The 11,994-nt window shown below is 59.6% G+C and overlaps 5 protein-coding genes across 5 annotated transcripts; 2 read left to right on the top strand and 3 right to left on the bottom strand.

Annotated features, from left to right (window-relative positions):
• Positions 1 to 37: 37 nt before the first annotated feature.
• SCHCODRAFT_02674955 (uncharacterized protein) lies at positions 38 to 5,144 on the top strand. Its single transcript, XM_003035595.2, has 13 exons — positions 38 to 699; positions 770 to 953; positions 1,002 to 1,297; positions 1,730 to 1,882; positions 1,935 to 2,210; positions 2,278 to 2,628; positions 2,682 to 2,882; positions 2,950 to 3,761; positions 3,832 to 3,921; positions 3,980 to 4,250; positions 4,309 to 4,476; positions 4,525 to 4,828; positions 4,884 to 5,144. The coding sequence occupies exons 1-12, from the start codon at positions 43 to 45 to the stop codon at positions 4,651 to 4,653; spliced, it is 3,588 nt and encodes a 1,195-aa protein (XP_003035641.2). The 5' UTR covers positions 38 to 42; the 3' UTR covers positions 4,654 to 4,828; positions 4,884 to 5,144.
• On the bottom strand, positions 4,650 to 6,308 carry SCHCODRAFT_02608463 (uncharacterized protein). Its single transcript, XM_050344321.1, has 3 exons — positions 5,199 to 6,308; positions 4,884 to 5,144; positions 4,650 to 4,828 (listed from the first exon to the last, which is right to left on the bottom strand). The coding sequence occupies exons 1-3, from the start codon at positions 6,298 to 6,300 to the stop codon at positions 4,782 to 4,784; spliced, it is 1,410 nt and encodes a 469-aa protein (XP_050203158.1). The 5' UTR covers positions 6,301 to 6,308; the 3' UTR covers positions 4,650 to 4,781.
• Positions 6,309 to 7,116: 808 nt separating this feature from the next.
• On the top strand, positions 7,117 to 8,651 carry SCHCODRAFT_02608466 (uncharacterized protein). The gene is made up of 3 exons (XM_003035594.3): positions 7,117 to 7,420; positions 7,472 to 8,321; positions 8,371 to 8,651. The coding sequence occupies exons 1-3, from the start codon at positions 7,148 to 7,150 to the stop codon at positions 8,565 to 8,567; spliced, it is 1,320 nt and encodes a 439-aa protein (XP_003035640.1). The 5' UTR covers positions 7,117 to 7,147; the 3' UTR covers positions 8,568 to 8,651.
• Positions 8,629 to 10,192, bottom strand: SCHCODRAFT_02743550 (uncharacterized protein). The gene is made up of 2 exons (XM_003034766.3): positions 9,966 to 10,192; positions 8,629 to 9,907 (listed from the first exon to the last, which is right to left on the bottom strand). Exon 2 carries the CDS (start codon positions 9,810 to 9,812, stop codon positions 8,865 to 8,867), a length of 948 nt encoding a protein of 315 aa, XP_003034812.1. The 5' UTR covers positions 9,813 to 9,907; positions 9,966 to 10,192; the 3' UTR covers positions 8,629 to 8,864.
• A 281-nt stretch (positions 10,193 to 10,473) lies between these two features.
• SCHCODRAFT_02483564 (5-methylaminomethyl-2-thiouridylate-methyltransferase) lies at positions 10,474 to 11,909 on the bottom strand (the record flags this gene model as incomplete). The annotated part of the gene is made up of 8 exons (XM_050342827.1): positions 10,474 to 10,606; positions 10,656 to 10,811; positions 10,864 to 11,047; positions 11,105 to 11,359; positions 11,407 to 11,477; positions 11,524 to 11,621; positions 11,668 to 11,805; positions 11,859 to 11,909. The coding sequence occupies 8 exons, from the start codon at positions 11,907 to 11,909 to the stop codon at positions 10,474 to 10,476; spliced, it is 1,086 nt and encodes a 361-aa protein (XP_050203159.1).
• Between the last annotated feature and the right edge of the window lie 85 nt (positions 11,910 to 11,994).

Raw genomic sequence — 11,994 nt, forward strand, 5'->3', positions numbered from 1 at the left:
GCGTATATAGGCCAAGGGTAATCATCCCCACCCCACCCCCCCATGTCGTCGAACCCTCTCCACCCCGGTGTCCATCCCAGCCGTCAGTTTCGTGCTCAGCTCGCAGCAGACAATCCGACGGCAGACGCGCTCGCTCGCGGCGCACGCCGGTCCACCGCACTCTTGCACACCCCGTTTCAAGCCCAGCCGTACATGTCCACCCTCGAGTCCAACGTCGCCGCCAGCCGCCGCCAGGTGGAGGAGGATCCCATCGACCATGACCCGACGGCGTCCATCATGCCCGCGCTCCCCGCCTGCCTCCAGCCGCTGACGGAGAGACCGCTGGACGCGAACGCGGACGCCATCCCGACGCCTAGCGCGACCCTGGCGCCGTACGTGCCCCGGTCGATGAACGAGATCCCGCTCCCGAAACGCGTCCTCGTCGATCCCCGCGACCAGCACACCGTCGACCTCCAGATCTCCAAGCTCGTCCAGGCGTTCAAGGAGTCTGGAAGGGATATCGACCAGTACTCGGCCGAGCTCCAGGCCTGGTCGGAGCAGGTAGAGTCATCCGAGGCCGACAAGACGCGAAGAGCCCGCTCGCGGATGTTCGGCCGCTGGATAGGCTGGATTCGCCTCAAGGCGCCCAACTGGCCAGAGTCCGCCGCTTGGAACGGGGACTGTATCCTCGAGTATGGCCCCTCCTTTCTTCGCTTTCTCGTATGTGCCCCCCCCCCCCTCTCTCTCTCTGCCTGCTCGCCTCGCCCACTGACCACACCCCTGACGGCAGCTCGACCACGTCAAGCGTCCGGATGGGAAAGCCCTCAAGTCTCGCACGCTCGCCTGCTGGTTCGGCCTCTTTGTGCAGTGCATCATCCGATACGCTGTCGACGCCAAGACGGGCAAGCCGTGTGGCACGGTCATCCTCGCCCAGCACGAACTCTTCAATGTCCTTCGGGACCAGGTCTTTGCGTGTCAGTCGCCCGCCCTTTCCTCCCTCTCCTCCGCTCACAATCACACAGTGACCAGAGTGTACGGCCTCGACCGCCGGTACAGCAACCGGATCTACTACGGCCCCGGCGACCTCATGGTCATCCTCGAGGACCTGCTCTCCGAACCGTACAAGGACTGGCAGGTCGTCCTCCAGCACTGCCAGCAGCTCATCTTCCCCTTCTATTTCGGTGTCCGCGCATCCACCCTCGGCCCCGTCAGCCAGAAGCACGAGGACAACGGGGCAAAGGTGACGTTCAGGGACGTGTCCGTGCTCAAGTTGGACGAGTACCGATGGCGGATCCAGTTGCGGTTCCACAATTTCAAGGTAAACCGCTCTCATCACACACACATGCACGTACAACACTCACGCTTTCGCGCAGGGCTACTTTACAGCATTTTGCGAAAACCTTGTCTGGTGCTCGCCGCGGAAGAAGATAAAGTTTGCTTGACTTAGCCGTAGACGACACTGGCCAGCACATCCGCCAACCGTGACATCACTTGGCGCGGGGCAACGCTTCGCCTACTTGAACGGCACTCATGCAGTTTGAAGCGGCTTCTCGCAAGTGCTATGACGGTGTACATGCTCTCTGGAGACACCACAAAGACCCTGATTTGGTCTGGCAAGGATTGGGGCAGCAGAATGGGTCAACTTTGCGCGACGCATCACGCGCCAGGCTGCGCGGCAAAGTCCGGATGCGCGTCTCGCGGCTAAGTCAAGCAAACTCTTTCTTCTTTCCTTTGACGCGGACCAGACAAGGTTTATGCAAAATGCTGTAATCGTCCGTACGACAAGGAGCAGACGTACAACTTGGACTCGGTCGAGGCCATGGAGTACGCCCTCCTCGACGGCCCCACGTACTGTCTCCCGGCTTGGTATGCGCGCGGTCTCTTTTGTCGGAAGAAGTACCCGGTCAGTTCGGTCTCCCCCCCTTTTCGCGCCTGCTTTCGCTGACCCTCGCCAGACGTTCCTCATCTTTCTCACGCACAGCGACCCTGTGCGTGAGATCGTCCCCGAAGCCTTGGACTGGCACATGTCCGTCCACTCTCGCCCCTCTCCGCCGTCCGCCACTCACGCCCTCCGCAGCTTCCGCGCCGTCAAGCCGGGTGGATCGGGCTTTGTGAACCCTCCCAAGGCAGCCAGCTCTCGCGCGTTCTCGAACCTGACGGCCAGCCGGACCAAGATCTCTGGCATACCCTCCACCGGCGTCGGCGGCTGGCGACGCGGCGCGGGTGAACAGGTAAGCGCTTGCGACCCCTCTGTCATGCATCCCGCTCAACCCCCCACCCCCCCCCCCCTCCTCGCAGGTAGCGATGAACTATGGGCTCGAGATGGGCCGAGCACTGCTTGCGCAGGCACCGGACAGAGCGTACAAGGTCCTGCTCGAGCATTACACTCACGAAAACGCCAACCACCCGTTCGTCGGCATGCGCCTGTGTACGATAGACCCCACCGCCAGCCCCGAGATGGCGCGCCGGTACCGTGAACAGCAAGAGCTCACGGCCGTCGTCCTGGACGCCGTCGTCCGCCGCACCCGTGCCCAGGTCGCTACTCAGGCCAGAACAGCAGACGGCGTGTCAGAGAGCGCGAGTATCGCCCGCCTGGAGGTCGAGTCCTCGGCAGCGTTGAGGGCAGAGGCCAAACGGCTTGCAGCCGAGGTATGCCCGTCGCGACCGTCCTCGTACCGCGCACATCTGAGCGCACCTCACAGGAACCGCTGTCTATCGAGTACGAGGCCGAGCTCGAACGCGTGTTCGCCGAGTTCAAGTCGCTCTTCAACAACCTCACCCTCGGCAGTCGTCCGTCCTCGGTGAAACTGGCCATCGAGCGCGCAGACAATGCCGCGGACGAACTGACGTACAAGACGCTGCCCACGCGCGACCTCGCTCAGACTAGGCTGCGTGCTGTCCAGGTTCGTCCCTCGCCCGCCGTCTTCTCCCGCGCTCGCTCACATACACACACACACACTCGTTGGCCAGCTCCAGCAAGAGGTGGCCGTTGCCAGGCAGAGGGCGAGTTTGTGGCACATCCAACGCGTTCGTGCGCATTTTGATCGCCTCTGCCGCGAGGAGCTAGGGGCCAGACGCGATGCGCCCCCGGTCGGCACCCTTCAGGAGCGCGCGGATGCGATCAAGCGCCTCAAGGGCATCTCGTACACCCAACGCGCGCTCGTCGAGGACGGCCAGCGCATGTTCGGCACGGACGGGCTCGCGAGCGCGAGCACGAGCACGGGCCCCGATAGCACCGCCCCCGCGTCCCTTCCCCGCGAACCCGTCGCGTCCACGTCCGCCCATCCCTCCTCGACCCATCGCCCATCGGCCACCGCTCCCGCGCTCGTCGGTCTGTCAAAGACCGTGCCGCTTGTGCCAGAGGACGACAGTGGACTGCTCGCGCTCGATGACGAGGTCGATGCTCGGGTGCTGAACCAGTCCATCGACTCGTCCGTCATCTACCAGCTCAAGAAGCACGCAGGCACGACGGGCCTGGACGAGGACGAGCTCGTCGCGGACGAGTTCTTGCCCCCAACGACCATACCACTCGACGGTGTCTCGGAGTCGACTCGCGCCATCATACCCTCGCTCGGGCCCACCCTGCGCATCCTCACTCGCCGCCTATACCTCCCGTTGGAGAACAGCATATACAAGGCAATCGAGGCCACTGTCGACGGAGTGCTCAAGTATCACTGCCAGCTATGCTTGCTCGTGGACGCTCACCTCGCGGACGAGCGATTTACGGTCCAGAGAGGCGACAAGCGCGAGTTCCTGACCATCGGCGAGTATAACAAGCATCTGTCAGTCCCTCTCTCTCTTTCTCTCTCTCTCTCTCGTGCCCGATCTCGCCGTTGCTCACCAGGTCCGCAGTCTTCTCCAGCATTCGTTCTGGCGGCAGTTGATCATGAAGATCTTCCGCGACGGCAACAAGGGTCTGAAGTGCCCTGCCTGCGACCATCAGTACGCATGTGTCTTCCGTCGTCAGTCTCCCTGGGCTGACCTGTTTTGTCATTCACAGCGCGCCTGACTACCAGACCCTCACCGACGATCACATGCTTGTGGACTGCGTCGACACTCTCACCTTCTCGCAAGTCCAAGACATGCACAAGCAAGCCTGGATCAAGGCCACCGGCAAGAGACCCGCACGCGCGACGGCGCCGGATAACGCGCAGGCCAACGCGCCCCACTCAGGGTCAGCCACCGGACGCAAGAGGGCAGCGTCTCCAAAGGAGAAGGCATCAGGCACCGCACGCGACTCGGTCGCGCAAGGGCTCGCGATTTTGGAAGAGGTAAGTAGAAGCTCGTGGACTGGCGTCTTTGCGTGCCGTCCTGATCACGTCCGCGCAGCACGCGTCAGATGATCCAGCCGTCGCAGATGTCATCGACAGTGCGCAGCGACTGCTCGATTGGCTGGACGACGAGACTGAGGGGGACCTGCCGGCGGTTGACTTTTGGCCGTCGTACGAGGACTTGAGCACATGGACTTTGGCCGAAGCGGAGATCGCGCTCGAGGAGGTACGTGTACCACGATCTGCGCGCGACTCGCACTCATGCCACCTTCAGCTTCAGCAGTCACACCCTGACGACGAAGTCACCCTCGCCATGGAGCGCGCGGTCGAGCACCTGAGTCAGTCTCATCGTGAGCTTACTCTCGACGAGTATTATGATGCGTGGTTAGACGCCTGCTTGTAGTTGTAATACACGTGTTTCATTCATTCATTCAGTATGAGAAATGACAGGAAGCGTAGTGTGACGACGGTGGTGAGGAAGGTAAGGTAGTCGTGTGCAGAAACGAGAAGTTCATTGAAATGCGGTGGAGTTCAAGTCTCGTAGGCGTTCTGCGGGCCCCCGTAGGCCATCTGAACGTCTGCGGGCGACGGTCAAACAAGTGACTTGTGCGAAACCAGACGCTTCGCACTCACCTCCCGCCATGTTGCTGCCACCGGCGACGCCGGGCCACGCACCCACGCCACTCGGCCCCTCACCTCCCATCCCGCCCGCCATGTTGCTCCCACCAGCGACGCCGGACCACGCGCTTGCGCCACTCGGTCCGCTGCCCCACCCAACACCGAACTCGTCCCCCATCGCAGGTGCGGGAGCGAGGCCGTTGAAGCCCGTGCTATAGGCTTGCGGTTGCGGGTACGCGGCAAAGTCGGAACAGGCGCTCTCGTTCAAACCGAAGGCTGGATCATTATGAGCCACGCGGCGAGAGGTAAGAAAGGGGAATATATGCGCACTTGAACAAAGCCTACGGTACTTCTCGACCGACGCAGTCAGCCTCAAGATCTCCTTGTTTGCGTCCGCCAGCGCCTGCCGTGACTCCTTGCGCTCCTCGTCCAAGCGCTCCTGACGTTTTACAGCGTATGAAAGAGCGATGGTCTTGGCCGCGGCATCCGACGTGTCGACTCGCTGGCGAGTCGCTCTCGCCTTTTTCGCTTGCGGCACCGCAGGAGCTGGCGCCCCTTCGACAGACGCCTCCTCGACGGCTGGAGCCTTTCCCTTGCCCTTGTCCGCCGCGGGTGCGGGCGCCTTCTTCTTCCGCTGCTGCTGGGCAGGTGCAGGCGGATCGGTCTTGCGCGGTCTGCCCCTTCTTTTGACTGTGATGGCAGCCGGGGATGACGCGGGCATGGGAGCGGAGTCGATAGATGCAGAGACAACAGAGGCAGAGTGAGCGGGAGCGGAGGCAGCCGGGGGATCGCGAGCGGTAGCGACCTTGTCGAGAGACGGTTTGACGTCGACCATAACATTGTCAATGATCATCGGCTCGTCATCAGAGTCCGAGAGCTCAGTGTAGGCAGTACTGGCGGGATTGAACTTGCGGGGGACGGCGGAGGCGGCGGGTGTACAAGCAGTCGCAGCGTTGGAGGCGAGTAGGTCATGCATCGTTTTGGATGTGATCGTCGAGTCGGGGGCAGGCGAGGAAGAGGCGTAGGAAGCGAGAGCAGTGAGTTCGTGTGTCGATTCGGTAGCAGCGAGTTCGGGCATCGTTTCGGACGCAGGCATCTCATTCTTGATTTCGGGTGCAGGCGAGGAGGAGACGTAGATGACTTCAGACGGAGGGGAGCGAGTCGGGCCATTAGCGGAGGAATAAGCAGCGGGGGCAGGCGTAATCGGCACTCGGATGACAGGGCTCGGAGCGGCAACCGTAGTCGACGCCGTGGACTGGGTGGCTGTGCCGGTTCTCGCGAGGCGCATATATGCGCCCGGATCGACGGCGCTTGAACGGATGATCGGCGGTGCGGGATCTACGCGTGCTGGGCGCGTATTGCCCAGCTGAATGGGCGCGCTGAGGCGCATGCGAGGCAAGGCAGGCTGGTACAAGAGCTGACGTTGTGACATGATGGAGGTCAGAACCAAGAACAGTTGGGCGCGAGTCGGGTGGGCGTCCGCGCTTTTGATGACCATTGTTGTTGCCAAACAAGACCAGACACCGTCAATCATTGTACTTTTCCATGACGTTTGCAATGACAGGTAGCGTCACTTGCACAAATTTGGCATGTGGAAAGCACACACCAAAGTCGACTTTGTGACGAGAGATACGGTAAGTCTGAGAAGAGATTTCTGGTCTCACGCGTTAACTACTCCGTCTTAGTGCCCTGGGGAGGTATTTCAAAAGAGGTCCCTCAGCGCCGGGCGAGGGCTATGGTCTGTCTTAGATGTTGATACATCCTCCAGGAAGGTCTGTTTCTTTGTTCGACTGGATGATATATGTTCGAATGCAGAGATATGGAGTACGAACAATTATACATCTGATGATACAGTCGAGAGTGTTCAGTCAAATTGTCAATTCACCCCAACCCTTCCCCACTCTACTCGTCGTCGTCTTCAGGAACAGATATCGAGATGAGAACATTCGAGTCTGTCGCGTTAACCACTCCGCCATAGTGCCTTACATCACTGAGCTTTGTTAGTGAGTAGTACCTGCTTTGGTGTGATGAGCATCGCAGTTGCGTGTGGACATGTTGGAGAGGTTCAGGAGGAGGACTGGTCCCAGCAGCACCAGGTCTTCAGGCGCTCTGCACATTGCAGTGCCAAGTTCAACACGGAAGTAGAACGGAAGCACAAGTTTTCTGAGCAGCGTCTGCCAGCCGGCGATCAAAGCTTTGACGCGCCAAAGTCCGATCGTGGCTTGACGCGTTCATTTGCCTCCTTGACCACAACTATCACCTTCACCCCCTCCTGCGCCATGTTCTCACTCAAGGTCATTGGTGGAAGCTGTCAGCGACTGGCTACCTGTGCGAAAACATCCTCGTCGTCGTTGCGATCTGGCAGCCGGGCATACGCTGTACTCTCCTCCACTCGGTCCCCCCGCCTCGTAGCTCAGCACACGGCAGGGCGTAGAAGAAACGATAGAAATACCTCCTCAAGGTGCTTGACAGGTCCTAGGTCGCTCTCTGGTACCTGCTTGCGTAGAGTTGCTCTGTCGAAGCTTGACCTCGAAGGGTATCAGTCTGCTATAGTGCGTCCATCATCATCACTTTGGACTACGGTTGGCTAACTCCCCGCAAAGTCAGACGCAGTGGGCGTACACCTCGTCAATCAGTTCAACCTCGACTTCCCCGGTCCCGCCAACCTCCCAGAAGGCTGGATCAGCGGGAGCGGAGGCAAGCTTCCTCCAGACCTCCCTGCTTCTGAAGCCTTCTCCGCGTATGGTATTGAGCAGCGCGACCCCTTCTTCCACCGTGTCTACGCAAATGATACGCGCCCACCACGACAACCCACCGAGTCCGAAGACAAGGACTCAGCGAAACCCACCGGCCCCCCTCGCATCCCCGGCAACTGGGCCCGCTTCCCCTACTTCATGACCTACATCCCCCCATCCCCTTACTACCTCATGCTCCCTCAACTCCAGATGGTCGTCAACATCAAGTACGGCCTCAAGGGCGCCGTCGTACCGCAGATGTACGACCCCAAGCACGAGGCGCTCGTCTTCGCGATGCGGCGGTGGGACGAGGGCGACGTTGAGGCTGCCGCACCGCGCTACTACTGGCTGCACTGCCCGACCGGCGAGGTCAGCGAGTTCTTGCTGCCGGATATGTCGGGCGCGGAGGAGAGTCTGGCCGCGAGATGGGAGAGCGCGGAGGAGAGTTTGACGGAGCTGCTGGGTGCGGTCAGCGTGAAGGAGGCGCCGCAGATGCCTCTCGAGGCTGATCCGAAAGGACTCGCAATCATTGAGCGCATCATGAACCGCGACCCGACTGTCATCGACGTGCTGGAGAAGGAATACTTTGGTTTTAAGATCTCGCCGACGACGGAGGAGCAGGAAGCTCAGCTGTTCGACCCTCGTCCACTTCAGGTGGCCGACGAACTTGAGAAGCGCTTCGTCGAAGAGGGCGTTGCGGACCCAGCTGGTAATCCTGGTATGTGACCGCAGTCAAGTGCTTCGTCGTCGTGCTCATTTCCTCGCAGAAGAGGCCAAGATCGACATCAACGTTATAAAGGAGTGGATGCGGTTGTACGGGATGCCAGGCCAGGAGGTGAACATCGAGAAAGTCGCAGAGGACTATGCTGGGCCCGAGGAAGAGGTTGTGGAGGAGCCCACGGACCGCTTCGACGAGCATGGCCGTCGCATCTTGGAAGAGGTTGAGGACAGAAGAGCGCCATGAGCCTGCCAAGCATACCACTCACGTACATTACCTGCGGAACTGCCATAATCACATCTCACACAACGGGGAAATGACGGTGCGATGAGAACTAGCCTTGAGAATAGTATAAAGGAACAGTGAGTAGAAAAACAAACGGTGAGCTATGCACACCTCAGAACGAGGAAGAACCCAATACGGAAACGTATAGACTAACCTATACCTATACTGTATGCCACAGGAATAACGTAAAATGCAAGTGAAAGAGCGAACGGATGAGTTGTCCCCGGGAGAAGAAACACCGGAACGTATCATTGAAGGTCATAATCCTCGTCTGTTCTGTGCCGCGAAACGCTGGGGATCCGAAACTTCCTCGTCCCACACCGCGCCTTCCGTCTCGCCTGGCGCGCGCTCAAACCTGGGGTCCGCGTGCGGATCGGGGTGCTCGTCATCGTCCGCGGGTTTGGGGCCAGGACTGGGCGGCGGGGGAGGCATGAGAAGCTTCTGCCCCGGCCTAGGCAGTGGTGGCGGCTTCGGCGGTGCGCTACGCTCTTGCCGGAGCTCCTTGTTCGACGCCTTTCGGAAGAGGTGCTTCCGCGCGCCCTTCACGATCCTGCCGATCGTGACGACGGGCACCGTCTCCTCGTCCTCCGTGTCGCTGCTCTCGTACCCCGCGTACCGCCTGTTCTTCCGCGCCTCATGCTCGGCGACGACCTGTTCGATGAAGCGCGGCGCGTTCGCGAGGTCTTCGCGCGTCCAGCACTTCTCCTCGTCGGGCTGCGAGCGGGTCTTGCCCTTCCCGCGCTTGCTGTTCGTGTCGGCTGGGGGCGGGCGGTAGACGTGGACAATCGTGTGGCTCGTGGAGTCGGGGTGGTCGTCCGCTTCGGGGTCAGCGCCCGCGGCGATGAGCTTGCGCCGCCGCATAAGCTGACCGCGCGTGGCGATGCCGAGAGGTGGGTGCCGACGCGGGGTCGTGCGTTGGGGTTCCGGGAGTGGTGCGAACTTAATGCTGGGCTGAGACCGCAGGCGAGGGATAGAGGAGGGTGCGGTGCATGTTCCGTCTGATGGGTTGGTGATCGTAGAGGGTAGGGTAGTGGTAGAGGACTCCGGTGAAGGCGGTTGGGAGGAATGTCGAGAGGAGGTCGAAGCGGTAGAGTTTGTCGATCCATTATCCTCTTCGTGTCGCGGCGCCAGAAGGTCCGCGGTGTCCTTGCGGATGAGAGGGGGGTGTTCGGTGGTTTCTGGAGGTGGTGGGTCTGCTGTCGCCATCGCTCGTGGGAGGGGGACCCGGTGTAGCTGGTGGATCGCGCGACCGTGCGCTGGCGGCTCGGGCTTTTGGGTAGTCCCTGCGGAGAGCCGCTAGGCTGATATACGTCCGAGCAGTCAGCACACGAACCGAAGTGCCGTAAACGATACACTCACCCAGTGTCAAAAGAAGGGAGAAGGCTAAACGAAGGGCGAGATGTAACGGGGATAGGTACACGCGACAGGAACAGGCCGTCCTTCCGTCCACGGGATAATTTATCCAAAAACCCAAGGGGAGACTGGCAGGCGGGGGGTTCCAAGCCCAGGAGGAGGAGGAGGCAGCAGGAGCGCTAGGGTAGCAAACCAAAAGCGGAGCCAGCACCGTCTGGCCGCAAGCACTTGGCCAGAAAAGGCGATGGCAACTTGATGGCAACCGGCCTCGGGACCTGGTCATCCGGCCCGAGGCTGGACCCACAGGAAGGAACAGAAAAAGATTGTCGCGTCTAAAGTCTCTTCTATCCGGCCTACGGAGACTAGAGCAGGAAAACAATACTCTACCTCTTCTTCTCTGGAACATGTAGGGCTTCAAGGAATTTTTTTCACCTTGCGGAAGCGGCCAACTCATGAAGGTTCAATACGCCGTAAAGCGGGTATGTGAAGGAAGGGGACGGGAAAATCGCTAGTGCTACGATGCTGTGTACGTGATAGTCCCGCAACCAAGTACTCTCCGTTCATCGCCGTGATAGATGACGGCGACCTGCCCCAGCGAGACATCCCGCATGGGCTCATCAAGCAGGATCTGCACGCCTTGCCCTTGTCTAGTCACCGTCAGCAGCTGCATGCTAATCAAGAGCTAGCGAAACTAACCTGCGCACAGTGCATCTCGTTGGCGACATCCGATAGATGAATTTGACAAACGCCTTCAGACCATCTAGGCTGTCGATGTCTTCAGGCGGTGCGTCTTTCCATATCCAGTCGAAGTGGTCCACGGACGTGGAGCGCTTGAAAAGGGCAGGGTGATCACTGAAAAGATGATCAAAAAGTTGCATCCGCATACACGTTGAGTGTCACGTACGGTCCAGGAACGACATAGACGATGTTATTTTCCGTGTCCTTGTCGGCCACATACCACCTCTGCAGCATGTTCGGGATGCGCGCACGCTCGCCGACGGTGTAATTCCACAGACCCTCGTGCCCACCAATCTCCTCGCCAGTCTCCAAGCTTCGTATTGACCCGGCCTTGCCTTCGAGGTACTTAGCTAGCAATGTTGGCGTCAGCACCTTTGTGTGATCAGACGCTCGATTCGCGCGCTTACATAGGAATTCCTTGAATTTCCCCTTCTGACCGACGAAGCATATCCCCATGCTCTCCTTGCGGTCAGCAACGGGTAGCTTGAACTCGCGGGCGAGCCGTTTGACCTCTGACTTATGCAGTGTTCCAAGAGGGAAGAGGGCTGGTCGGAGATTGGACTCGCAGATGCTGGCGAGGTAGTAGGACTGATCTTTGACCGGGTCAAGGCCCGCTAGCAAGGTCGGCCGCCCGTTTGACCAAGATTTGCGAGCATAGTGCCCTGAAAAAGGTCAGTGACAATATTACGAATATGGGGCTTGAGATCACCTGTCGCAAACCAAGTATCCTCTGCAGCTAGCAGACCCATGTGCTCGTGAAGGGCCCCGAACTTCACATGCCTGTCAATGTAGGTCCAGCATGTAGAGGTAATGTAGGATCACCAACCTGTTGCATAGAACGTCGGGATTGGGCGTCACACCACTGGCCCAAGCGTCCAAAGACGGCTGGAAAACTCGATTCCAATATTCCTTCGACAAATCGACCTGGATGCCGTTAGCGAGATGTGGCGAAGAGATAGAAATGGGCTACCATTTTACACGGTATGCTGAGAATATCGCATACTCGTTGGACATCGTTCCAGTCCTTTTTCCATTCGCAGCCTTCGTCGGTGCCGGACTCGTCTCGGGTGTCCCAATTGCGCATGTAAATTCCGGAGACATCGTAGCCCTAGGGTAAAATACATGGGAGAGCGACGGAGGCGTAAAAGAAGAGCTGCTGACCTGGTCTAGCATGAGCTTTGCCGTCACGGATGAGTCGACTCCGCCGGACATGCCCACGACCACTTCCGCCTTGAGTCAGAAAATGCGGCACCGAGCACAGACAACCCTACCTCTATCGCCCTTCTTCGGTTGTGTA

This window comes from Schizophyllum commune (assembly GCF_000143185.2).
Source record: "Schizophyllum commune H4-8 unplaced genomic scaffold SCHCOscaffold_1, whole genome shotgun sequence".
Taxonomy (NCBI): Eukaryota; Fungi; Basidiomycota; class Agaricomycetes; order Agaricales; family Schizophyllaceae; genus Schizophyllum; species Schizophyllum commune.

Bases quoted from the DNA above. Each gene is read 5' to 3' on its own strand.
- SCHCODRAFT_02743550 (XM_003034766.3), bottom strand. From the start codon at position 9,812: ATGGCGACAGCAGACCCACCACCTCCAGAAACCACCGAACACCCCCCT.
- SCHCODRAFT_02608463 (XM_050344321.1), bottom strand. From the start codon at position 6,300: ATGTCACAACGTCAGCTCTTGTACCAGCCTGCCTTGCCTCGCATGCGC. The intron at 5,145-5,198 runs GTGCGCATATAT...ATAATGATCCAG, and splicing joins GTACCGTAGGCTTTGTTCAA to CCTTCGGTTTGAACGAGAGC. The intron at 4,829-4,883 runs GTGAGTGCGAAG...CGTCGCCCGCAG, and splicing joins TGGCAGCAACATGGCGGGAG to ACGTTCAGATGGCCTACGGG.
- SCHCODRAFT_02608466 (XM_003035594.3), top strand. From the start codon at position 7,148: ATGTTCTCACTCAAGGTCATTGGTGGAAGCTGTCAGCGACTGGCTACC. The intron at 7,421-7,471 runs GTGCGTCCATCA...CTCCCCGCAAAG, and splicing joins AAGGGTATCAGTCTGCTATA to TCAGACGCAGTGGGCGTACA. The intron at 8,322-8,370 runs GTATGTGACCGC...ATTTCCTCGCAG, and splicing joins GGACCCAGCTGGTAATCCTG to AAGAGGCCAAGATCGACATC.
- SCHCODRAFT_02674955 (XM_003035595.2), top strand. From the start codon at position 43: ATGTCGTCGAACCCTCTCCACCCCGGTGTCCATCCCAGCCGTCAGTTT. The intron at 1,298-1,729 runs GTAAACCGCTCT...GGACCAGACAAG, and splicing joins TGCGGTTCCACAATTTCAAG to GTTTATGCAAAATGCTGTAA. The intron at 2,211-2,277 runs GTAAGCGCTTGC...CCCTCCTCGCAG, and splicing joins GACGCGGCGCGGGTGAACAG to GTAGCGATGAACTATGGGCT.